Source organism: Pyxicephalus adspersus, chromosome 12 (genome assembly GCF_032062135.1).
Source record: "Pyxicephalus adspersus chromosome 12, UCB_Pads_2.0, whole genome shotgun sequence".
Lineage (NCBI taxonomy): Eukaryota > Metazoa > Chordata > Amphibia > Anura > Pyxicephalidae > Pyxicephalus > Pyxicephalus adspersus.
Window position 1 is genome coordinate 29,093,811 of NC_092869.1, and position 25,309 is coordinate 29,119,119.

Genomic DNA, 25,309 nt, shown 5'->3' on the forward strand with positions numbered 1-25,309 from the left:
AGCTATGAGGCTCAACTTTTGCATATTATGGGTTTTAAAAGTGCTCTGTGTACTCTGGAAATTTCAAGTGGCTACAACCAATAATTTAGGAGATCTGAAGGTTTGTACACGGTGAGTTGTCAGGCTGCAAAACATCCAAGCTGCCCTTGTAGACACTTCTGTCAGAGTGCACACATTGTACACGCCCTTAGGGTTATACACGCCCCCTTGTACACGCCCCTTAGGGTTACACGCCCCCTTGTACACGCCCCTTAAATTCAATGCTCAATTTGACAGGTCACTACCACCCACACTGAGCCACGCCCCCGGGAGTTCGCGGCGATCATGCAGCGCGCGCCGTCCTTCCTGAGGAGATTCGGTACCGGGCTGTCGGTGTATCGGCGCCTCATGTCCGGCGCCGTACAGCTGCGGGTGTTCCCGGAGCGCTGCCTGTTTGATGAGCCGCTGCGGATACAAGCGAGCGGGCTGAGCCCCGGCCAGGAGGTCACTCTGGTCACCGAATTGACCGATGAAGGCGGGGAGCTCTTCACTTCCCTGGGCCGGTACCGAGCCGGGAGCGATGGAGAGCTGGATTTCAGCCGGAGCCCGGCGCTGGAGGGCGGCAGCTTTACCGGCGTAGAACCGGAGGGGCCCCTGTGGGCTCTGCAGCCCGGGAATTACCTCAGGAGGCTTGTGAAGAAAGACGTGCTGACCCCCCTACGGCTGAACTTTTCCCTCCACCGGGAGCCGCCCGGAGCTCTGCTGGCCAGTGCAGCCCAGGAGAGGAGCTTCCTGGGGGATGGGGTCAGCCGGCTGCCGGTGCGGGAGGCCGCAGTCCGGGCCACTCTCTTCCTGCCGCCCGGTGAGTGCACTGAAGTGAACCTGTCACCGGAGCCACGGCTGTCACCTGATCACAGTTTGTTGCGTGTTCCAGGTGGATCCCTTCCTTAGCTTCTCCAACATCAATGGCTGAAAATTCAACTTGTTTCCTCAGCCATTACATATGTTCAGAATACACATGGGCGTATGGGGGGATGGCCAGAAGTACACATGGGCATATGAGGGGCAGCCAGAAATACGCATGGGCATATGAGGGCATGCAGCGGCCCTCAGTAATCAAACATGGGGGTGGGTGGGGGGGGGGGTGATATGACGGGTGTACAATTTTTTATAAATCTCCGATCACAGAGTGCCGATTCCCGAATATGTAAATAAATATTCAAAAAAAAAAATACATGGGCGATCATGAACGCACATGAGCACAGAATAGATAATAGTGACTATGCAGGTAACATGGGCAGTGGTGAGGGTACGTCCCAGTTAAAGGGCATTGATGATAGTTCATAGGTAACAGTTTAGGTGATCGCAATGAGCTACCGGGAACATTGGCATTCCTGACAGCTGATGTGTATCAGACAGCAGATGGTGACAGTGTATGGGCAATCATGAGCACACATGGGCACAACCTAGGTAGTAATGACTGTTCAGGTAAAAATGGGCGGTGGTGACAGTTCATACGAAAAAAAGTTTATTTATGACCATCTTCAGTGTTTAACCCAGAATTATATTTTTAGCTGGGTGGGTGGCAGCCCCGTTATTGTGCCCCAACTCTTCAGTAGCCACCCAAAAACAGCCGGGTGGTCACTAAAAAGTGCCGGGTGGTGCAACCAGCTAGGAGGGAACCTGAGCGAACACTGGTCTGTGGGTAATGGGCTATGGTGATGGTACATGGGCAATTGCACAAGGGTAATTGTCACAGCACATGTGCAACAGATAGGTAATTATGGCGGGGTTCAGTCATCTCATGGGCATTTATGACTGTTCATAACAGATTGGTGATGGTGTAGGGGCTATTCTAAAAATACAGGCAAAAAAATGGGTAAGCTGGACACTTCATGGGCAACAGATAGGCAATAGTGACCCTACGTTAGCAACAAAAAAACATTCCGGACAGTACAAGGGCAATAGAGAGAAAGTGAGGACTTGTGAGGTGAAAAATCAAGGGCACCAAACTGCAAATTGTGATTGTTCACAGGCAACAAATAGGCGTTTGTGACAATTCCAGGTAATCGGGACAATTCAGGGGGAAGAGATAGGCAATGACAACAATGTACAGGCAATCAAGACATCAAGCTTCAGCAGACAAGCATTTGTGACCGTAGGTGGACTAAATAAATGGATTCTCTTCAATCCAATACGGCCTTTTAGATTTCTCAAATGGCAAAACTGGCATTTTACACAATGGAAGGAACTTGCACCCTTCAGTAGATTCTTATTTAGGATTTCATTGTAAGTACAAATGTTTTGTGTCTTATCCTAATCATTATCATTTTACATCCAGAAGCAGACCTGAGATTAATGGGCAATGCCAATAGGAAGCATAGTAAAAAAGGGGCAAGAAAATTCTGCAGATTCAACTCCTAAATGTGAAAATGGGGGACAGGGGTATCCTACCAAACACACAAAGGGGTGTACAAAGAGCACAAAGTTTCAGTGTAGAAAAGGACAAATATACCCATGGGGTTTACACTTTTGTATGAGATCTTAATTAACTACAAAACCTCTCTATGGGTGGAAGAACGACAATGACCTTCAGGTCTAATAAACCACAACATAAACCTGCACAATTCAGAGGGTTTCCTGAAAGGTTGAAGCTAGAAGAAATGAGATCAAAACTAGTATTTTGCACCTCAAATCTGAGGGGATTGTTCTCCAATCCAGGGTAAAGCTACCTGCTGCCTCCTCATAATTCAAAGCCTCAGGGTTTCTGAAACACACAAGGGGATATCTTTACTTCAAGTCGGTTTCTGCTGTGATATCACAATGGTATATAAAGCAAATGTCATGAAAAATCTACTTAGGAGTTGGCCCATTCAGTCTTGCAAATTTCTATAAAGTTATCAATATGGGAGATGGCCTTACTGGCCAGAAGCTAGGCAGGTGACATGGCGGACAAGGCTTTAACGTTAAATTATTTTATTTAATGTGTGTGTGTTTTGTCTAACTAAACTTTTTTTTTTTTTTTACAAGTTATCCCACATTGACACGATGATTCCCATTCCCATGATTCCCATTCATTCATAACATAAGCACAGCCATGAGAATCCTCCTGACAGTGAGGGATCCCCGGGCACTAGGGGTTAAATGAGGACAAGGCTCTCCATTCACCTCCAGTGCTTTGCTAACCAGAAATGAATATATTATTGTGAGATGGATATTACAGTAAACATCTCATGGTTCTGAAACTAGGTCAGTGTTTCTCACCTAGGCTTCCTCCAGAGATTGCTGGGGGTTCCTTGAGCAATAAGCAATTTGTGTCCCTCAGGTCAGTTTAGGTGACACCAATGTAAGAGCCATTCTACCCTCCGATCACCATGCTAATGTGAGCTGTGGATATAGTAATTATTTCAAAGGCTGTCTAAGACTGGAAAGTTATTTGTTAAATTGGTTGAGAAAGGTTGCTGTGGGGGATGAAAGGTTATTGAGACTTTGTACTCATTCGAATTCCCTCAGTAGGTTCATATTTGACAGCTGACAGCAGTGAGTGGTATTGCCACTCATTTGCACCCCATTAATTTCCTATGTAGCTGCTACGGGGAGATACTACCATATAGCTTCTCCAGAGAGGCAGCAGTTACTGGTGTGAGGAAGCAGTAAACTCACCGCAACCTCTCGTGGACAGTGATTACATAATTACTGCTTTCAGCACATTTTTAGTCCGCTGATGTGTAGAGCTGCACTGACTGATACTGTTCTGTGGAGGTCTATAAACATCTCAGTGGTAATGGTGTATAGTGTGAAATCTTGCTCTTTCCTCAGTCAATTTTGCTGAAATTCGCTGACAGAAGGCCAAATCTCTACACTTCCCCTTTCAGTTCCTATTACAAATAATGACTCATTCTGCCACCTAGTGGCCAATGGTCAGGAGTGCACAGCTATCATAATAGAAAATGAATACAAATATGGACAAATTGACAGGATGCGTTATAAACCGAGCCCTTTGAGTCCATGCAATGGCATGCATGACTGTTTACAGTGCATTGTGTGAGAAGATCGTATGGAAAACATTTTCCCCAAAATTTGTGTATGACAACATATAAATAAGCCCTAAGGTTGTGTTGGCAGAACTCCTGCAAGAGAGTGCCAATAGAGGACTCTGTTATTTAGTAAACCGTCAACAATACCCTGTTGACGTTGTAAAATGTGAAAACTATTTCCTACCTTGAGTTACATTGCTATACAAAATGAGTGTTCTGGCTAGTACAGTAGAGGCAATCCCATTACAAGTATAGTAATATGTGTGATCTATATTTACAGGACCTGGACCATTTCCTGGAGTGATTGAAATTCAAGGCACAGGGGGAGGACTTCTGGAATACAAAGCCAGCTTACTGGCCAGTAAAGGGTTTGCCGCAATGGCCTTGGCGTACTACAACTATGAAAATCTTCCAAAGCAAATGAAAGATTTTCGCTTAGAGTACTTTGAAGAAGCAGTGAATTACATGCTGCAACATCCAAAGGTGAGCATCATTGCAGGATTCAGAGGTGTGATAAAAAATATATTCCCAAGGCTTTGTAAATACTGTCTTGGCTTAACATGTAAACTTAATTTGTTATCAAATGTTTGGGATTGAAATGATTTAGATTGTGATGAAATTAAAATCAGTAGAAGGACATAAAGGCCTTCACACTACAGTATGCTTTTTTGTTGTATGAAGCATGCCCTTTTCATGGGGTGGATTCTAAAAAATGTTTTTATATACATATATATAAGGGTCTTCATGGACTGGACTTTGAAAAGTAATTCCCTATATATAAAGGGCTGGTAAAATGTACTGCCCCTAAATGGCATTTGCTATGCATGTCAGGGATTGATCATACCACTTAAAGTTCCACTTTAAGTTTGTATAATCAGGCAGGGAATTATTGCAGAAAGGGACAGGCGATGTCCCTTCTGCAATAATGAGACTTACCTGCCTGATAGCGCTGGGTTTCTGGTAAAAAAAAGCTGAACTGCACGTGCAGCGTAATCCTTGGTTTGTCATGTAAACTTGGCTTTGCATGTGCCGGGATGAATGAACTCCCACGCAGGCATCCTGGCACAGCAATTGAGATGGCTGAAGATCATTTGGGAGAGAAAGAAGAGAGGCAAGATGGATGGAAGCACCTGTTGCTCGAACATGGACAGGTAAGTCAGCCTGCATTTAGTTCTGTTTTAGGAGCCATTTCAGACTCGCAGGGTTAAGTTGAAAATACTGTAAACCATGTCTAGAAAGAAAACCTTCCCCATGGGATTTCCAAGAGTTTTCTGTGGGTGTGTGATAAAATGTGTAATTGTTTTGGGTTTAGTTTCCATATAAGGCTTGTGTTTACCTTACATGATGTGTTTCTTCTTTCAGGTTAAAGGTCCAGGGATAGGTCTTCTTGGTCATTCTAAAGGAGCAGACTTGGTGCTTTCTATGGCTTCCTTCCTTAAAGGCATAACTGCGGCAGCAGTTGTAAATGGATCGGTGGCCAACGTCGGAGCAGACCTTCACTACAAGGACATCACTCTGCGTGCTATTGCCTATGACCAGCATAAGGTTAAATTCCCAATGCCGGGAGTGGCCGATATCAGGGAAATTTTGAACAATCCACTAGAAGAACCTAATCGACAAAGCCTTATACCTGTTGGTAGAGCAGATTGCCATTTACTTTTCATCGTAGCAGAAGATGACAGGAACTGGAGGAGCGACTTTTACGCCCAGACTGCATGCAAACTTCTGGAAGAGCAAGGGAAAGAAAAGCCCGAGGTTGTGTACTATCCCAAAGCCGGCCATTATATTGAGCCACCTTACTTCCCGTGGTGTAAAGCTTCCATGCATAAGCTTGTCGGTCTTCCGGCTATTTGGGGTGGGGAACCAAAAGCGCACTGTTTTGCGCAAGTGGATTCTTGGAAGAGAATTCAGGCTTTTTTGCACAAGCACTTAAATCAAGGAAGTGCTTCAAGCAAACTATAAAAATAATTCAGTGGGAATATTATAATAGAAAAATTGTGTTCTGATAATCTTATGTTCCTAAATCATCTATTAACAATATTCCACACAATTCTTCTTTTTGGTATTCACAGGCCTTTTTATTCTTAGATTTCTCAACCTGTGCACTCTAATTGAAGCTAAACTCTGCAATAGGCAAATATTGTCTTAACATATCGGGCATTCATTTACATCCTGGTGTGTGTAATTGTTCCACTACTTTGTGCAATAATTCAGTGTGAAAATTTGCCCCTGCTAAGGAGTTTCCTGTATTAAAGCTGAAAAAAACCCTGGGGATACATGCCTGTCTCTGTTCTATCATGGGCACTGCCATGTTCTCCTTTCTTCTCTTCTACATTCTGATCCATGACATAACTCCTTTGCAGGCTCAGCTCAGCAAATTTTGGCAGCTGGGTGTTGATCGGGCAGGTAACAATACCTGTGTCTTCCTGCAATAAAGACCTGTCTGATTTCAGATTGCACTTTAAGACTGGTCACAGGCACTTTCTTTCTCCTAGTGTAAGGTGACTGGTCTTATGTCCTCTCAGGTCCGCTTAACTGACTACATTGATTTTTTTTGTCTGTAAAGGTGACATTCTTCTCACCGACTACCACACTAACATATTGTGAGCTGTGGATATATTACCTATGGCAGATGTTCCCTGAATACCTGAAAGTTATCTCAAGAGTTCCCCCATGTTTAAATGGTTGAGAAAGACTGATTTAGATGAAGATACAAGGTAATTCTGCAAAGCAATGTACGCTGGATCAGCAGCTTTGAGCATTCACACTCTTTGTAAAGTTTAACAGCCGACTCTCCTATCTTTTGTTCCAGTGTACGTTGCTTGCAGACCTAGTATCTTCATTTTAGAATATATTTATTTAATTGCATAATCAACTGTGACTTTCCTCACATACTTTCTAGATGTAAGTATTGGTGGTACATTTGGAGCCCACTCACTGTAGTATTCTGTCATACAATGTATTAACCGCATATGGTTATCAGAATACAATATAAAAATATGCGTTGATGGGTACTGCCTTTGTGTATAATATTATATACTTTTGCAAGGTGAACATCTAGCATGTTATCCTTTTGCATTGATCTCCTTTTCTGCATATTCTTTGAATATTTGATGGTTATGCAGGATACTTCCGGGACTTTTTACAATGACAATTTAAATCAGCAGTCCGCAAAGAGCAGGAGTTATATAATGCACACTAGAAATGTTTGTACACACAGGCAGCCCAACAATCTTCACACAAAACAAAGTGAATACGAGTGGACATTTGTAAGTAACTACTAATATAATAGAAAAATGAAGAAAATGGTATTGCAGTGTTAATACCAAGCTCTGCTCTGTATTTTTAGGTATTCCTAAAAAAGAAGTGCAAGGTGTAAAGTAGGGGTGTTTACTGGGTAATCCCTGCATATTACTGCACAGAGAACCCAGTGACCAGACTTTCCTCTTCTGGGCTTTTTGAAGTACCAAATCAAAGAAGAGACCTTTGTAAAGCTCAGTACTAAACTTTCTAGATGTGCCTTATTTAGTGTTTTTCCTTTTGCTCAGGGAGGGGGCTGCTTTTATTACCCTGTTGCTTTATAAATCAGCTTCTTTTTCTCATATTTCTGTACCTCAGTGGTGTTCACCTGTAATACTCTAAGGCCCTTTACTCATATTTTTACATAATAGGTATGTTATTCAATAAGCTTTGAAACAAACATAATTACTATTTTATTATTATTATTATTATTATTATTATTATTATTATTATTAATAAACAGGATTTATATAGCGCCAACATATTACGCAGCGCTGTACATTAAATAGGGATTGCAAATGACAGACTAATACAGACAGTGATACAGGAGGAGAGGACCCTGCCCCGAAGAGCTTACAATCTAGTAGGTCTATTAGTAAGTGTGATTACTGAAAACTGGATTTGAGCATTACTGCTTAAGATTAACTTCCTTGTCAAGTACTAGGTGTAAAAACAGTATATGGTGTTAAAACCTGACAGGTAAAAATTTATTAGGTTTTTAAGTTTAGGTTCAAATAATAAAAATAAAATTATGATAACATTTGCAAAGTATTATAGTGGATCGATATAGGATGGTTTTATATGACTGTACTGTAAATGGGATAGATTGCTCATCCCCATTGAAAATACTTTCTACACAGATTTACTTGTGTTAGTGTACTTTGACAATGTACTCCCACATAGAGTATTACTGGAGAGAGCACCTTTGGAGCCCTGAATACAAGCCACTGAAATATGCAAATAACTGCCAACATGGTGCATTATGGGCTTCTAAAACTAAATGCACTATAATTTATGACACTGTTTTCTAATGTTTAAATGATTGTGTTTTGTTGGTATTTAATTTTTATAACAAATAAAGTTATATCCAAAGAACAAATTTGATTGAAAATGTTGAATGTCCAGGTGAACTATTATTAGTGATTTAAAACCAGGAGCCAGGAAACCAAACCTTTTAGAAGGGGATTATCAGCATTTATGTTTCATAAACAACTTGTTTCTGTTTTTATTATTATTAATAATAAACAGGATTTATATAGCGCCAACATATTACACAGCGCTGTACAATAAATAGAGGTTGCAAATGACAGACAGATACAGACAGTGACACAGGATGAGGGGAGGACTCTTCCCTGAAGAGCTTACAATCTAGGAGTTGGGGGAAGTATCACACAATAGGAGGGGGATATGGAGGGGTGGGAAGTAGTGAGGGATTTATATACCTGGATCTATCTGTTATGGCTTTCCAGATGGGTAATTTTACAATAAATTGGCCCACCACCTCCTCATACAGTATGAGGGTTATTTACTGAAGTAGTTGACAATGTCCTTTATTCATTTCAATTATTCATCACAGATATACCATGATTAGATAACTGAAGTTATTTGCAACCGTTGAATGTCTGTTGGAGCACTGAATAACTTGCTTTTTTTAATTGCTGTCCAGACAGCATCCACGTTACTATCTGTCAACATTGTGTTGTTTTCCCATCATTTTTTTGTTTTAGAAACACAGCAAGATATGTGGGAAAATAAATCTTTGGCCATACAGGAACCATGTATTCATTGGGTGATATCTCCTTACTTGACCAAAAAATCTACTCAACAAACCTTTTGGCACTCCAAATCCAAAAATCTTTTGCCTGGAGTTCTGGGTTAAGTTAAAATTCCAACACCCTGTCTTTGTGATGAAAAGAATTGATTTACTAAAGAAGGCTGTTACTAATAAATAAAGATGGAAAGGAAAAGAGCAGAAGAAAGTTATGGATTGGTGATGCTGTTTTAGATTTGAAAATAAACTTGTGACAGCTCAGAGAGAAATTTGCTGACAGATGGACCTAGCATGCTAAAGTCCATAAGGTTACATAGAAAGGGTTGAATGAACACACACAGACATATTCAGCTAGCTGGAAAACGATAACAAATGCTATTCTTGTTTTGGTCTTAGTCCTTGCAAGCTTATATATTGGTAGATTTGCCTCTCCTACACACAGGCCAGTAAGTGTTCACCTGTAACCCCTCACTGCAGCATACAATACTTAATAAACTGCATACCAAATTCCATTGTTACAAAAGCAGCCGTATCCACCTGGGAATAAACCAAAAAGCAGAACATGATAAACACTTGCATGTAGTTCCAGCTGACATTATAGCCACTGTTGCCCACAGAAGGAAACTTAACTCCATACACCTTGATCCTAAAGCCTTATGGGATAGTACTGTAAATTGCTTTATTACTCTTTTTTGGACCTGTTAGTTGATTACTAACTAATATTAGTGACATAAAAAAGAGATATTGTTGTGTCCAGATTTAAAACTAGTGAAAGCAGATAACAACCAGTCCAGGTTCATGTGGAAGACTGTTGTCATCTTAGGTAGGACTATTGCTCCTTGCAGCCTAGTGCCTCTAATAAACCTCCTTGTGCTAATGTCGCTGTCCCCAGAACTAATGTTTTCAGTATCAACCCCAAAAGTGAGCACTGTTCTGGATGGGTGGATTTTAAAAGTCATAGGGGCAGCATGGTGGTTCAGAGGTTAGCACTGTGGCCTTTGCAGCGCTAGGTCCCAGTTTCAAATCTCTATCTGCATGGAGTTTGCAGGTTCTCCGTCTGCGTGGTTTTCCTCCAGGTAGTCCGGTTTCCTCCCAGTTAGGTTATTTGGCTTCCCCTCTAAATTGACCTTAGATTGTAATAAAGACATATAACTATTGTAGGGACATTAGATTGTGTGCTCCTTTGAGGGACAGCTTGTGATGTGACTTGTATAGCGCTATGTAATATGTTGGTGCTATATAAATACTGTGTAATGATATTAATAATATCTTATATCCCTTTTAGGTCCCCGTTTTGATAATATCTGTTTCCTAGAAAGGTCTGCATTTTGGGATGACCTTTATATTACAAGCTATTACTACTAATTCCTGTAACAGCTGATAATTGGACCTTTAAATCCTAGTACCATATCAAGGCCACTTAGCAATAAAAATAAAAAATAAAATTAATAGGTGAAAGGCTTCAGGCAGTAATCGGATTATTCCTTCCTGCTGGGAGAAAAGAACAAATCCATCCCGGAATAAATCTTGTATTTGTAGTTCTCTTCCTGTAGAATTGTAGGTACCACCTTTTCAGGATGTCCCAAACCTACCTGTATCAATCTTAATGCCTCTAAATCCTGGGAATAGGGTTGAGGATGGTAGACTCCTAGAATGTCACTATATCCTTTCAGAGGAGAGAATTAAGCCTAGCTAGGCATTCCCCATAACATCTGATGACCAGATGAACTTTAAATATAACTTGGGAGAAAGTTGTTTTAAATCAATAAAAATGGATAATCACAGAGTATCGTTTAGAGAATCCCCCAACACTTCTCTAAATACGGACACCACTTGTCAGTTGTCTTCTTTCTCCGGTGCCTTGTCTGGAATATGCCCAGCATACATCCTCCCTATAATCTGGATTAAATGAGGAAGAGAAGAAAGTTGTGTTTATTTGGACCAATAGTTAGGATAATGATACATTAAACTTGAATGAAGAGGAGACCAGCTCTGGATGTTGACTTGAATGAATCCCCCCACCAATCAAGAGTTGTAGAATAAAACAATTCCAACAGGCCTTCCGCATGATTCATGTTAAAGATCTCTTATTTCCTGTTATGTCTTTAGGACATTCCTCCCTATTGGGATGCAGAGAGCAAACAATAATCTGATAGTGGGTTTAACCCCTTCCTGCTCTATACAAATCCATAAGGTGTGCCATTTTGGACCTTCCTTTAAACATGTCATACTAATCCTGTGGCTTTAATACTTCCTACATTACTGGCCTGGCACATGCATGAGGATCTCCCAGCAGTCTTTGCTTACTTCTAGGTCAGAGACTAAAAGTATGGCGGCCATGGTTCATCATTACAGCCAGGCAACTAGCATTTTTTAAAGGAAAAATCAGAATTGGACGTCATCATATTTCTCTAATACCTGCTTTATATTAAATTTCAGTGCTAACTTGACCAGAGTTTATTATCTACCACGCTATTAATATTAGTGTATTTATAAAGCGCCAACATATTATGCGGCACTGTACATTAAATAGGGGTTCCAAATGACAGACAGTCACAAACAATAACGCAGGAGGAGGAGAGGACCCTTCCCAAAAGAGCTTACAATCTAAGAAATGATTATTGTTATCAATAGATATATATTGCAGACCCTTTTAGCTACTTTCTGTCTACATGGCACCAATCATCAGCTCTGACCCAATAGTAAGTACTGTGAACATGTCGGTGTGGCTATTTGTAGTGTGTGGTCAAAGTTGTCATGCTATAGCTGAATTTTCTTCAACAAGCAATTTCAAGGTGGAAACTGCAAAGAACTGAAAACTTTTTTTCGAAATGACACTACAGAAACTAAAAGCAATATAACAGGTTGGGCAGATTAATTGTGTCTAAGGTTGTCCCAGGTGAACCTGGTAAAGTGCCAAGCCTCATAAATCTACATAATTGCACTGTGTAATGAAATAGAGAAAAAGGAGACACTTTAAAACTAAAATGAGATTAGGTTGACATAAGCAGTATTGTGGGCGAGAAGTTATTTCAAAAGCAAACTGTCTGTAGATGTTATTTTACATAACCGTGCAAGGGCTAAGTGTAATAAAATCCATGCAATAAAGTGATCAGGGGAAATATAACTTAGAACTCTATTTAATGTACAGCGCTGCATAATATGTTGGTGCTATATAAATCCGGTTTATTAATAATAATAATAATAATTTTATTAACCACCTGAGCGATAAGCCCGACCTTGGTACGGGCTTCAAAAAGTTACAATTATCGATAAACCCAAACTTTTCTCACTGTATGAAAATACAGTGAGAAAAGTTCGGGTTTATCGATCACTTACCTGGTCCCGCTGCGATCATCCATCGTCGTGTTCCAGTGTCATCCTCCAGCGTGGGGTGTCCTCTCCGGGAAGAAGAAGCCAGCCGGCTTCTTCTCTCTCCGTGCGTGTATGTCGGCGCATACGATGACGTCGGCGCGTGTGCGGGAAATTCAAACTGAAACTCATTCAAACACATTTTGTATTGGATTGAATACAAACTCCTGTATCCAATCCAATACAAAATAATTCAAAATAAATACAAAGTATGTAATTGGTAAATTCATACTCTCATTTTGTATTGGATTGAATACAAAGTCCTGTATCCAATCCAATACAAAATAATAGAAAATATATTTATGTGGTTTTGTCTATAGGTATGTGACGGAAACTAGGGAGGTGTTTTAGAAAAATATATTACTATACAGTATACCGAATTATCGCATTTCCAGTATTTTTCATTTATTTATGTATTCTTGTTTAAGCTGATTTTTTGTGTTTTTTATTTAATTTTATTAAAAGAATTTTTTTTTTTACATGATTGTGTGTTTCAAACATTTTTTATATTCATGATATCTACTAGAACCCTGTTCGAACATATTTCTGTAAGTTACAGGTCTACAATTTAAAAAAAAAAAATTTCATGAAAAACTGTAACGCTTTTGGAACAGAAATCTAGACCTCAGTGTAACACCCAGGTGGTTAACTCATGTTGTATGGTATTGTCAGTTTAGGAAATGAATGACGGTTCGATTTGCTCTGGGATCGACTCGGCTGGTCTGCATGCAGGTCACATGCCTAAGTAGTGCCGTCAGTTGAGTTTTGTTTACATGCTGTGCAGAAGCATAATGCTGCGTGCAGGGTTTCGCCTTGCTGCTGGGCTCCTGAGGACCCCCTATAGCCATACACAGCTGATTAGGCCTGTGTCCCTGTCTGCCTCCCCCCAATCTGGCCTGGCAGATGACAATGTGCACATTACAGTGCAGGGACTCAGCCCCAGGCAGCAGGTGACACTCAGAGCTGTAGTAGCGGATGAACAGGACTGCCTGTTTGACTCCTGTGCCCACTATGAAGCTGACAGCTCAGGCACGGTGGATCTACAAAGGGACGCTTCCCTCGGAGGGGACTACACAGGGGTGCTACCTATGGGGCTCCTCTGGAGTCTGTCTCCCTCCGCCATGGAGAAACCTTTCCAGAGATTGGAGAAGAGAAGTGTCATGAAATCCCCCATGGTTGTAGAGCTGCTGGTTCACAAAGGGCACACCAAACCCAAAACTATACCAGGGCAGGTGGCGGCTACGACTAAAATACAACGATTGTTCTATGCCCCAGGGGTGCGGAGAATCAGACTGAGAGAAGGGGCAGTTCGGGGCAGCCTGTTTTTACCTCCAGGTAATATTATTTGGTGGGGAGGGCAAGTCAATAAAGCATGATGTAGTTTTATTCCTGTTTGTTGTTTGTGAACGTGATTATGTTTCTATTTTACAAAAGAACAATTGAAATTTACTGAATGGTGCAGCATAATAGAGGACGGGGAGTGATGGGTGGGAAAGGTACTGGACATGGGGTAGTTACAAAAACAAACAAACACTTTTTTTACCTTTTTAAATGTTATCACACTTTTTGTTTCACTTAAGCAAAATGATAAGTAAACAAAACACATGCACACAGTAAAGCTGCGTACACAGTTCCAATTATAGTCGTTGGAAAGGATCTTTCATGATCCTTTCGAATGACTAAGCACTGCACGATGCATGAACAAGCGCTGTACATACAGCACCGTTCTGCTCTGTGCAGAGGGGAGGGGGAGAGCGATGGAGTGGCACCCCGCTGCACGCTCTCCCCCTTCCCTTGCATTACGATCGTTCACCGTCCATGGATCCGTCAGGACGGTCGTTTGGATGATGAATGACCCGTGCTGTACACACTTCAGATTCTCGTCCGATATCAGCCGAGAACCATTGGAAGTGTGTACATAGCTTAAGTAAGGCTAAGTACACACGTGCAATGGTTCGTGTCTGATAATTGGCTCAGGGCTGATATCGGACCAGAATCTTACATGTGTACAGTACTCATTGTCCACTGTCCAAACGACCGTCCTGGCGGATCCACAGACGATGGACGTCGAATAATTATAATGCAAGTGAAAAAGAAAGAATGCAGTGAGGTGCCACTCTCTCTCGTTCTCCCCCCTTCATAGAGTAGAACGGTGATGTACAGCACTCGTTCATGTATCGTGCAGTTGTTTGTCGTTGGAAAGGATTGTGAAAGATCCTTTCCAAAGACAATTATTGCATGTGTGTACTTAGCCTAAGACTATGCAAACACATAAAACCAATCATATCATATCATATTTACATACAATTCATCTTTTATGCTTTTGATATAATCTGCACACTTATATATCTTTGCACACTAAAGCTACGCACACACGGCAGATTTTTATCGCCCGATAATCGGCATCGGCCAAATATCGGTCGAAAATCTGCCGTGTGTACAGTCGGTGTCGTCCATCGTCCGAACGACCGACCTGCCGGATCCACGGACGATGGACGACGACCGATCCTAATGAAAGGGAAGGGGGAGAGCGCGCAGCAGGGTGCCGCTCCATCGCTCTCCCCCTCCCCTCTCCATAGAGCATGAACGGTGCTGTATGTACAGCACCATTCATGCATCGTGCAGTCCCTTGTCGTTGGAAAGGATCGTGAAAGATCCTTTCCAACGACAAAAATTGCACATGTGTACGCAGCTTTAGTCTCCCGTTTGCCATTTTTCAGTAATGTGGTGTCTGCACTCCCCCTTGATGCCCTCATGGCTGCTGACATCTTTTCAGTTAATGCAGTTATGTCTTTGCTAGGGGTTCCATGAGCAATTTGCACCTCTCAGGTTAGTATAAGTGACACCATTGATCTTTTTGTATATCTGTAACAGTGACATTCTTCCAACCGGCCAGCTATAAAGGAGGCATTCTTTCCACTGACCACACACAATAAACTACTGTGAGCTGTGGGTATAGTAATTATAGGAGGGTTTCCTAAGACATGAAAGTTATTCTATTGGTTTCCCCATGAAAGGCTATGTGTTATGTATTACAATAAAATTAACAAATATCATTTAAATGCTACAAAGGTACATTCCAATACATATAGTTCTATTAGTTTCCACTGTACAGCATTGCTCGGACTTGGAGAAGAATTGCAGCCTTTGTAGCCAATGACAGTCTGCTGGGGTGGGGTGTCTTTGACCAAGCTGTAATTCTGGTATAGTGTAGATCAAGGATCTGGCTATGCGTCCTGGCACCAATTAAGCGGCAGGTACAAAACATTCCCATATATGTATTCCAGATGTGTATTCAGTTACTTGTCTGGAGTTTATCTTTAATAAATGTGAAACTTTACTCTGTGTTAATGATTCTGCATTTTTTTCAAAGGTGAAGGATCCTTTCCTGGAGTGATTGACATGTTTGGAGATGAAGGTGGTTTGGTGGAATATCGCTCCAGCCTCCTAGCCAGTCACGGATTTGCAGCTTTGGCTCTGCCTTATGTGGCGTTTGAAGATTTACCACCAGCAATGACTGAGTTTCACCTAGAGTACTTTGAAGAAGCTGCCAAATTTCTGTCTCAGCATCCTAAGGTAAGACATATTAGGCATGGATTCTTTGTAATGCTGGAATCCCTCAAATCCAGGTAAAAAGGATTACTTTAAAAAATAAATCTCAAATTGTTTGGCTCTGAACCAAGTGGAGTTTTTATTTGTTTTTTTTTAACTCCTTATATCCTTGTAAAGGCAAACTGTAATAGTTTTGGATCATTAATATTTGTTTGAAGCTTATGCGGTTAAATACTGTTTTGAAAATAATATCGTCTATATTTTTTAAAATAAAATATTTAAAACTGGCACCATAACAGTTTTGCAGAGCATTCTGGATTTTGGCAAATCACAAGTGTTACTACTCTATTTATTACCAACTGAATCCCCATAGGGCCAAATCTGAGCAGAGTAGGTAGAGAAGGGAGAGATAAAGCACATGGCTCATTAGCGTCTATTTATAAAGCAGTAAATATGACATTCACTGAAACATTCCCTGTGGAGAATAAATTACTGCCATTAAAACACGTGTATAAATAAATGTCAGTTTCAATGCTTTATAAATATACGCCATTGAGTTTTATAGTATGTATAGGTTTCGGAGGCACGTTGTCTTGGCGTCACCTTTGACTCTGCCCCCTCATTTACCCCCCATATTCAGAACATTTCCAGGTCCTGTCACTTTCACCTACGCAACATCTCCAAAATCCGCCCCTACCTGTCCCCAGAGACCACCAAACTCCTTGTACACGCTCTTATCATCTCTCGTCTGGACTACTGTAACATCCTTCTCTCTGGTATTCCACTAACCCGACTCTCTCCTCTACAATCTATTATGAATGCTGCAGCCAGACTCATCCATCCTTCCCACCGCTCCTCTTCCGCTGCATCTCTGTGTAGTTCTCTACACTGGCTTCCATTCCACCTTAGAATCAAATTCAAGCTCCTGTGCTTTGCTTTCAAATCCCTACACAGTTATTGTCCCATTTATCTTTCTGACCTGGTAAAAATACTCCCCCTGCCGCTCCCTCCGATCTTCCAATGACCTACTAATTACTTCCTCTTTCATAACCTCATCACATGAACGGCTCCAAGACTTTTCTAGAGCTGCCCTGATTCTCTGGAATGGTCTTCCTCGTTCTACTTTCTGCTCATTTAAAAGAACACCCAAAACCCATTATTTCAAACTTGCCTACCCATCTTCTTCTGTGTTTTTAAACCGTTACTACTTCCTACCACTACATATCTCTCCTCCTATTGTGTGTTACTTCCCCCACCTCCTAGATTGTAAGCTCTTTGGGGGCAGGGTCCTCTCCTCCTCCTGTGTCACTGTCTGTATCTGTCTGTCATTTGCAACCCCCATTTAATGTACAGCGCTGTCTAATATGTTGGTGCTATATAAATAATAATAATAATACATTTCAGCAAAGCATTTAAAGGTAGCCTAGTAAATATGTGAAAAGTATGCTAGAGCAGAGGTCCCTAACCACCGAGCTGTGGACCAATACTTAGCAGTGAGCTGTGCCGAACTGCGCCACAGCCATACCTGTTGTCTGTAGCAGTCTTTACAATGAGAGGAAGGATCCATGTCCTCCCTCCTGTTACAGCCAAGACTGCTGCAGCCAACATGGATTGATGTGGCATGGTTCCCTTCCCTAATCCCCCCCCCCCCAAGTTTCATGCAAGAATTTCACAAACAATACTCCTATTTCTCCAGCCTCTGATGCAAAACAGTGTGTCGACCAATGCCCACCTGCTGTCTTAAAATAATAAATATCTGACTCAAAAATATGTAGTTATATACACTGTATAAAAATGTATACATATGACTGTAGATAATTTTGACGCATGTATGCAAATTATTGAATTATGTTCTTCTACTCTCGTTTTCCTTCCATTTGCCTCTTCTGCCTCTGAAGGTTCGAGGTCCTGGAGTCGGTGTTATAGGAACTGGCAAAGGAGCTGATCTTGCGCTTTCCATGATTACATTCCTGCCCCAAGTGATCGCAGCAGTGAGCATTTCTGGCTGTTGTGCCAATACCGCCGCCAGCTTATCCTACAAGGATTTCACCATCCCAGGTTTGACATACAACATGAGTCGGGTACAAGTGTCTGAAACAGCAGTGTTTGATGTGTCTGAAGCTCTGGATGATCCTCTTGATCCTGCAAACATCCAGTGCCTTATCCCTATAGAGAAAGCCAATGGCTCATTCATGTTCATTGTAGGTGAAAATGACCTAAACTGGAAAAGTTCTGTCTATGCTCAGGCAGCCATAGATCGCCTTCGACAAAACAACAAAAATAACTTCACCCTTCTGAGTTACCCTGGAGCTGGCCATAGGATTGACCCTCCATGTTCTCCATTCTGCCCGGCAGCTGTTGACCGGGTCTTGGGTGTTCCTATTATAGGTGGTGGAGAACTTAAAGCTCATTGTCAGGCTCAGGAAGATTCCTGGCAGAAGATACAAGATTTTTTTCACTTTCACCTAAGATGAACACAATATTCAAAATGTTAAGTATAGTGGCGTTTATAGTGCTGTGCCAAAGGCTTAGGCTACAAACACACGTGCAATAATTATCATTGGAAACGGACGATTAACGACCACTCGCCTGATAATGATAAACGAGGAATGCCGCTTGAAACGAACGACCGTCCCTGCGTATCTGATTGGGTGATGATCATTCGCTATCTATTGTGTGTATGGTCATTCAGTGATCGTGGATGTTTCTGGGGTACACTTTCTCCTTTACACGTCACTTCCTGCATCGTTCGAATGATCTTATCTAGTGTGTGGACATTATTGGTAGATTATATTGGAATGATCGTATTGTTGCAGCATGTACAAAATCGTGCACCATACAATCGTTCAAAATAATCGTGAATAATCGCTTATCAGTAGTTAACGAGAATTATTCCACGTGTGTACATAGCCTTGGAGTTGGTTGTGATTTGGCTGACGTTATTTGCACAATGACTCACAAGAAGAATATGTGCTTGAATAGTCTGCATGCACAAATTGTTATAATTGTATGAGGATTTGTAACATTTCATCACACTCAATGTTGAGTTGTTCAATTCAATAGTGATTAAAATTGATCTCTAGAGATTAAAAAATACCCTATTCACACTCCATCCACTGTACATGTATATTTTAATATATATTATTAAAACAAATTTACTAACAGCTATGATTGTTTGTCATAAACTCCAGATACATGACAAGCTAAGACAGCTTTGATGTCACAAGAGTGGTAGATACAAACCAGCTGGCTGGACCAGTAAAGACAATGGAGGGCAGCTTCCAGTCATTGGTCACCACTAGAGATGATCAATGAGATACAAAATATTCAACTTTTGTATGCAAATAACACTCACTTGAAATTAAGCCAATAAAACTCTGCAGCTATAAAAGTTTTGACTTTATGAAACTTAAAGTTACTGGGACAGAGTAAGGCTATGAACACACGTCAGATGATTCTTGTCTGAAGATCGCTTCAGGGCTGATATCGGACAAGAATCTGGCGTGTGTAAAGCGCTTGTCTGATGGCGTTCATGGAACCGTTCTGGTGGATCCACGAAGACAAACGTTCATAATGCAAGTAAAGGGGAGCGAGCACATTGGGGTGCCGCTAACTCATTCTCCCCTCTCCATAGAGCAGAATGGTGCTGTATGTATAACATGCATCTTTCAGTCTTTTGTTGGATTTGGATTTGTTGGATTGTGAAAGATCCTCTCCAAAGACAAAAATCTAATGTGTGTACGTAGCCTAAGGAGATTCAAGGCTAGTTTGCAACCACAAGCTATATTTATGAGCCATGTACATTAAACTGACGTCCTTGGTGAGTGCTGAACTTTTGCCATACTTGACAAGCATGCTCAGTATGCGTGCCATGGCACACAATTTTTTTGCATGCTGCGGGGATGACAGGTCCTGGATCGTGATACCCCCGCCATTTCCACTACTGACTGGGTTCACAGGGATCTTTGGGAATTGATGATCGGCACACATGCTGGAGTTACATTGTCCCCAGAATTTAGGTCTATTTTTGGCAGTGCTAAATCTACACTCTAAAAAAAAGCCACCTAGTGCAGGGAAAAAGTTTTTTTTTCTGGCTAAATAAACTTTTCATGGCAAAAAATCGCCACCTCCTGGTAACTTCTTGTTTAGTTTCACTTTAACATAAGATCAGGCCCTAGAACAGTTGTACTGACTGATCCTGTACATTTTAAAATCTATAATATGGTGCTATGCACTTAATACAAGAGCTGACTTCAATACAGTAATACCAGTTTGTGATCTCCTATAGTCTAAATCTATGCTATGGTGCCAAGCACCCAATATAAGATATATATATATATACACTCAATATATATATATATTATTATACACATTCTAAAAATCTGTATGATGGTCTCTACATATATTATACAACAAGGTCCTAATGCAGTTACATCAACCTGTTCTACACTCAAAATCTGTATTATGATGTATATGCTTAATACGAAAGACAAGCTCTAACACAGGGGTAGGCAAACTCCGGCCTTTAGGCCAGATACGGCCTAGCCAGTAGTCCGTTATGGCCTAAAGCCCCCCTGGTTGATCCGGCCTTATCCCGGGCTGGCAGGGGCCGGCAATCTACGGCTCCGGAGCCGCATGCAGCTCTTGAGCCTCCTTATTATGCCTCCCTTCCCTATTTACCGCGACCGGCGTTAACACTTCTGCCGCCGGGGTAAGGAGACATTTCATCTCCTCTGTACGCATTGCAGGGGAGGCATCAGCACGGGACTCGAGAGAAACTCCGGCCTAGTCTGCCTTCTTGACCTCCTAAAATTTTGTTCCGGCCTAACGTCCCCTGGCCGATCTGGCCTAATGGAGCCTCTGGAGCCGCGGGTTGCCGGTGGATCCGCCAGGGGGCGTTAGGAACTACTGGAGTTGGAGCCACTGGAGCTTCGGAGCCGCCGTAGCTCCGGTGCCGCCCCCTTGAGGTCGCTCCCCTATTTACCGCCGCTGAGGTAAATAGGGTAAGCTCCCTGAAGGTAAATCCCTCTCCTCCGTAATGCATACGGAGGAGAGGGATTTACCTTCAGGGGGCCTACCCTGGTGGTGGGCGGGGCCATTAGGGCGGGTCTGGCCTAGTGTGCTATCGCCCACCCCATAAATGGCCTAGTGGCCATAAAAGTTTGCCGACCCTTCTCTTACATTATGTTATGGCACCATACAGTTACTATAGGTGCAGATCCAAATACAGGTACAAAAGAATGTCCCCCCTTCCCCACAACCTCACATTCTAAGATCTATATTATTTATCATAAAGTTTTTGGACCCATACTATTACACGTATACCAGTGAGTGTCTAAAGCTGCGTACACACTTGCAATTTTTGTCGTTGGAAAGGATCTTTCACGATCCTTTCCAACGACAAAGGACTGCACGATGCATGAACGGTGCTGTACATACAGAGAGAGGGGAGAGGAGAGGGGAGGGGGAGAGCGACGGAGCGGCACCCTGCTGCGCGCTCTCCCCCCTTCCCTTGCATTACGTTTGGTTGTCGTCCATCGTCCGTGGATACGGCAGGACGGTCGTTCGGACGATGGACGACACCGACTGTACACACGGCAGATTTTCACCCGATATTTGGCCAATGCCGATTATCGGGCGATAAAAATCTGACGTGTGTACGTAGCTTAACACATTCTGTTTCCCATATTATAGTGCTATCTACTTTAGGTATAAGTAATCCAAATTACTTGAAAAGTAATTTCCCGTATTTACCATCTCCAGCTCTTCTTAAAATATTACTTGGTAATCTCTTGTTCTGGCATTTCCCAATAAGGGTGGCACTATATTCCTATCTCACTAGCTTTTGATGAAGATAGCTGTTTTAACACGTTATGAAAACATGATCCCCTGTTGTCACCACCAGGAAACCCACCCTGAGAAATAGCTTCCAGACTTCCAGACTCCACAGGCATGTAGACAGAAAGGGCCTGATTTATTAAAGCTCTCCAAGGCTAGAAAAGATACACTTTCATCAGTGAACCTGGGTGATCTGGAAAACCTGGAATGGATCTGGTTTGGGATTGCTAACAAATAGCAAATGACTTTTAATAAATCTATTCCAGGTTTGCTGATTCACCCAGGTTCACTGATAAAAGTGTATCTTCTCCCGCTATGTAGAGCTTTAATAAATCAGGCCCACAGTGTTTGCATATCACAAGGACTGAGATATAACAAAGGATGAAAAAAGAAGAAACCATAATTGATTTGAAAAAATTAAATCGTACACAGTAGCTTGTATTTTACTAAACTACATGTCCTTATTAAGGGATTACACGATGAAATAAATCATTTGTTTTGTGTAATAAAAGTGATCATATGATTTTTGCCAGACTGTCTGATATGGTGCATCATTTTTTAATAACCCATCTCTACCACTGGATGGAGCTATACAACAAGCTATATTATTATATCTAATGGGTTTTACTGTTTTATTAGCATTTTGTCCTCAGAAGAACTGAACATTATTTTTGTCTAGGACAAAGAACATGCTAACCCAAAGCAACCAGACTGCTGAATTTTGTAGTTTTTGCACCATTGAGCAGGGACCATGTCTCCTCTTGTGTAATAGATGAGACTTATTAAATGTGTAGGTTTGTCATCTGCAGCCCATGTTTATTGTACAGCACTGTGTAATATGTTGGTGCTTTATAAATAAAAGATAATAATAATAATACAGCATTAAAGTAATGCAGGGGTCACCTCTTCTCCTTATAATCCTAACAAGCCTAACCAGAGGATAGTTGTAGACACTTCCAAGCAGCATTGCTCTGCTTTCTGGAGAGAAAGCACAGCATGCATGTACATTGACACTGGTGCTCCTGCAGACCCGATAGGTAGCCCAATAGCTAACTGAAGAGGCTCAGGATAAAACAGGATAACAACGCTGTGGCTAATTGCAAGGATGTCCCTTACTGTTGTCAGCTTGCATCGGAAAGTGCTGTTACTGGCAGAAGTTCCAGATAAAAAACAACTGTTGAAAAACAGTATTCCATAAGAAATGGAATATACTCCCTGTAATGAGTTAAAAACAAAATGAGTGATTCATTATATTTAGCAGGCAGAAGTAAATTGTAAAAGTTTCTAAAATAAGTTTATTATTTCATTATGATCAGCTGGTCCCATCGGTATTGTGTTATTTACCCAAAACCTTAAACCAAAGCCACTAAAAATGGCCAGATCTCCTTCCCATCCCCAAATCAACAACTATTCATAGGTGAAACACCTACCTGTAAAGAGTAGTTATTTGCATTGCTGGGCATGATGTCACTGTCCTTTCCAATGGAGTCCCTTAGATTGTAAGTTCTTTGGGGCAGGGTCTCCATCTCCTCCTGTGTCATTGTTTGTATCTGTCTGTCATTTGCAACCCCTATTTAATGTACAGCACTGAGTAATATGTTGCTGCTATTTAAATCCTCTTTATTATTAATAGAGTCCTGTGGAATGCAGAGCAGGAGAAATCTCATTGAGCTTAATATTATACAGTGCTGTCATATTACGTAGCTCTTTACAAAGTCCATAGTCATGTAACTAGCTGTCCGTCATAGTGACCTGGCTGAGATTTGAACCTGTGACCTAGCGTAGCAAAGTCCAGAGTGCCAACCCCTGAGCCACCATGCTGCCCTGCAATCTTGTGTCTTTTTGTTAATCAATGTAACTATGGTACAATATTTGTGGTCTATACAGCTATGTTCAGGCTGGCAGTAGGGTATGGTCGTAGCGTCTTTACCAACAGCCACCCATAGAGAAAGAGGGCAGCAGTGAGCAGTTCGGTACCACTGGCTGCCACCTTTTGTAAAATGTTGCTTGCTTCTTTAAGAAACAGCACAGAGGTGCAATTGCCTGGCATTGCGCCAGTCTCTGGGACCCGGACAGGAACGCCTATTCCCCCCACCAGTCTGAACATGGCCTTAACATGCAAGTATGTAACCATTAAAAAATGTAAATTCTAGACAAGTCTGGCTGACACTTGGAACAACATAATATATCCCATAGTGGTAAGACAATACCGAGTTGAAGATGAGTTCATGAGAAATTATGGTCAGTTCTGTTTTATCTGGAAAAGCTTGAGTCATCTTTTGTGTATGAAACTCATATATCAAAAAAACAAAAAAAAATCATTCCGCCTAACCTGAATAAGACAACCACAGGGGGGCGGTAGTTACATATAAAAGAACACCATACACTGGATTGGTGTTAACCTTATTTAATCATAAAACATAAATGACAGCAACATTAATGGTATAAAATAATAAATAGATTTTATCATTAATTTCTTAAAATACTTTGCAGTCAGATAATCAGTAAATAATAATGGCAGTCACAATGGGACAAGCCATTTTTGCCATCATACATCTTATTTAGTTGGTGATCCTCTCTACTAACATAACATGAATGCCCACAGGGCATCTAAAATATTAATGTATGGCATGTTCATAGTCCTTGTCACAGTTTTCCACTGAACTGTCACCCTGAGAAGATTCAGTTTCATCCACAGCTATTACAATTAAGCTAATACAGGTAGTCCCCAGATTACATGTGAGATAGGGGACTGTAGGTTTGTTCTTATGTTGAATTTGTATGTAAGTCGAAACAGGTATATTACTTTAATAAATGCGATTAGAACAGATGTTTGCCTCAACATATTATTAGGCAGTGTGGTGTAAGTTACTGTATAAAATCCTCACTGTGAGTTAATCACAAACAAAGCAAACAAAAACTTTATGGAGCCTAGACATTTATTAACTTCTGGAGCAAGCTGTGCTTTGATATGCAAAAAGAAACAACTGCAAAGTTTGTCCTGGGCGTTAAAGAGTTACAAGAGGCTGTAGAAAGAGCTCACCCCTCTAAGATCAGCCACGAGCTCAGCTGTGTTTAGCAAAAGATTTTTTCTTCAAGTCATGAAAACGCCTCCCTTCAAGTCTCTGTCCTGCACAGAGCGAGCAGGGAAGCCCCGTTTGTATCTACCGGTAGGAGTCGTCCGTACGCCAGATGTCCTTAACCCGGGGACTACCTATACAATGATATATGTGGGTCATCAGATCACAGTGATAGATGTCAGGTTGCTGCTACTATAGCGTATATAACTGATGATACAACAGCTGAAATTTGGTGGCTGTACAGGGTATGGAAAGTATTTGGTGACCAGCTGCAGAAGATGATAGACTTCTTGTGAGATCAGAGTTGCCTCATGTATAAAAACCTAAATCTTTTTGTTTTTATTACTTTGTTAATTAAAACCAAATCAAAACAAACTGTT

The 25,309-nt window shown here is 41.4% G+C and overlaps 2 protein-coding genes across 3 annotated transcripts; both read left to right on the top strand.

Moving 5' to 3' along the window:
• Positions 1-295: 295 nt before the first annotated feature.
• On the top strand, positions 296-8,415 carry LOC140341973 (acyl-coenzyme A thioesterase 1-like). 2 transcript variants are annotated; one of them, XM_072427944.1, is made up of 3 exons: positions 296-841; positions 4,297-4,499; positions 5,379-8,415. In XM_072427944.1, exons 1-3 carry the CDS (start codon positions 325-327, stop codon positions 5,976-5,978), a joined length of 1,320 nt encoding a protein of 439 aa, XP_072284045.1. In that variant the 5' UTR covers positions 296-324; the 3' UTR covers positions 5,979-8,415. The 2 variants fall into 2 exon arrangements, with proteins under 2 accessions (XP_072284045.1, XP_072284046.1); XM_072427945.1 differs by lacking the exon at positions 296-841 and adding an exon at positions 1,125-2,268.
• A 4,797-nt stretch (positions 8,416-13,212) lies between these two features.
• LOC140342009 (acyl-coenzyme A amino acid N-acyltransferase 1-like) lies at positions 13,213-19,175 on the top strand. Its single transcript, XM_072427999.1, has 3 exons — positions 13,213-13,794; positions 15,833-16,035; positions 17,910-19,175. The coding sequence occupies exons 1-3, from the start codon at positions 13,233-13,235 to the stop codon at positions 18,483-18,485; spliced, it is 1,341 nt and encodes a 446-aa protein (XP_072284100.1). The 5' UTR covers positions 13,213-13,232; the 3' UTR covers positions 18,486-19,175.
• The last annotated feature ends 6,134 nt before the right edge of the window (positions 19,176-25,309 follow it).